Genomic DNA, 1502 nt, shown 5'->3' on the forward strand with positions numbered 1-1502 from the left:
ATGAAATGTAGCTAGATTGAAGTTATTAGAGGAAAATATCTAATTCATTTTATAAATTTTATAATATTAATATATTATTATTTATTACGTCATCCGGTTCGACCCCAGTTCGACCGGTCGAACCTTGAACCTCTCCTTCTTCCGGTTCGTTGTCTGGTCCGGTTATCAAAACCTTGGTTTTTAAACAAATTTGAATGCCTTATTGGATCATTGTTATGGTTCATGTTGATACTGCTTTCAGAAGAAAACAAATTAACACTAGCAAAGAAAAACAAACCTCATCACAAGGAACGGATGATCACAACACTGGCGAAGACGTAATAGCAACTCTAAAATTGAAGCATAATTGTGAAGGACTCGTCCTTGCTCAACAAATTGATCAAATTTCACCTGGAAGGCCGATTTTGAGTACAATTTCTTTCACGTAAGTTAAACAATTATCAATAAATATAGATATATTTACCTTGGATCTTTTGAACAAAGCCTCATAGAAGTCCTTTTCTGCTGCTGTCAACTCACAATAAATTACTCCAACATCTGCCGGTGGAAGAACAATGATTGGCCTGCATAAGTGTAAATTTTAAGAGTTGCAAACTGATAATCAACAATGCAGCATGTTTGCTTGTCTCACCTGCCATCTCTATCTGTGCTCAGTTTAGTTCTTCTTAACATTATAGGCCTTAGCAAGGTTTGTACCAGCTTTAAGCCACATTCATCACCCATCTCATAAGGCTTTTGAATGAGCTTATTCCACCTTCAATAATTAACAGCTAGATAAGTTTCGTAGGGGTTTGACAAAGCAAGTCAACAAGATAAAGGTACCATCATAATATATAATATAAATAAGAATGTTAGTCAAGCAAAACATGTCACAAAATAGACAAGGAAAAAACACAAAATAGATGGCAAAAAAATAAATGACTTGAGACAGTGAAGTTATTAAATTGAACTGCTAAGATCAACTCCAGAGATGAATTAAGCAATAAGGAGGTTGAAGTGATATTGTGCCTATTCTTCTGCTTTCAGCCTTTTTAATTGAGGTACACATGTTGAATCATAGGTAAAGGCGAAGCTTAAAGGCCTCTTACAAGTAAACATTTGAAGGTATAGCTGAGCCAAAGCCCTACTACCGACAATGTCAAACTTCAGTAGTCGGATATGGTTACATAACTAAAAGTGGCATAAAAATTGAGTCTAACTAATTAATTTATACCACTAGTTTCATATATCATGACTTCATGATTGAGATACATTGTAATTTCCTCTGTATCTTGGATTTGCACTTGAATTAAATTTTAGCATATACAAAAAAAGCTTCACTTGACTCCAGTCCAAGGTTTAAAATTACGTAAATAAGCCTCGAGGCGTTTTTGGTCCGTGAGGCGAGGCGTAAGTGATGAGGACATCGATCCAAGGTTCAAACAGGTGTATCGCCGGAAGCATTGCAGATCGACGGCCACGATTTAGAGCTTATATTTTAGTTATTATGCATTTTATTTTAT

General features: G+C 35.3%; 1 protein-coding gene across 1 annotated transcript; it reads right to left on the minus strand.

The window, feature by feature from the left end:
- Positions 1-6: 6 nt before the first annotated feature.
- Positions 7-748, minus strand: LOC110115399 (DNA repair protein RAD5A-like). Its single transcript, XM_020848613.2, has 3 exons — positions 632-748; positions 464-563; positions 7-390 (listed from the first exon to the last, which is right to left on the minus strand). The coding sequence occupies exons 1-3, from the start codon at positions 721-723 to the stop codon at positions 259-261; spliced, it is 324 nt and encodes a 107-aa protein (XP_020704272.2). The 5' UTR covers positions 724-748; the 3' UTR covers positions 7-258.
- Positions 749-1502: the final 754 nt, after the last annotated feature.

This window comes from Dendrobium catenatum, unplaced genomic scaffold, assembly GCF_001605985.2.
Source record: "Dendrobium catenatum unplaced genomic scaffold, ASM160598v2 original_scaffold_164036, whole genome shotgun sequence".
Taxonomy (NCBI): Eukaryota; Viridiplantae; Streptophyta; class Magnoliopsida; order Asparagales; family Orchidaceae; genus Dendrobium; species Dendrobium catenatum.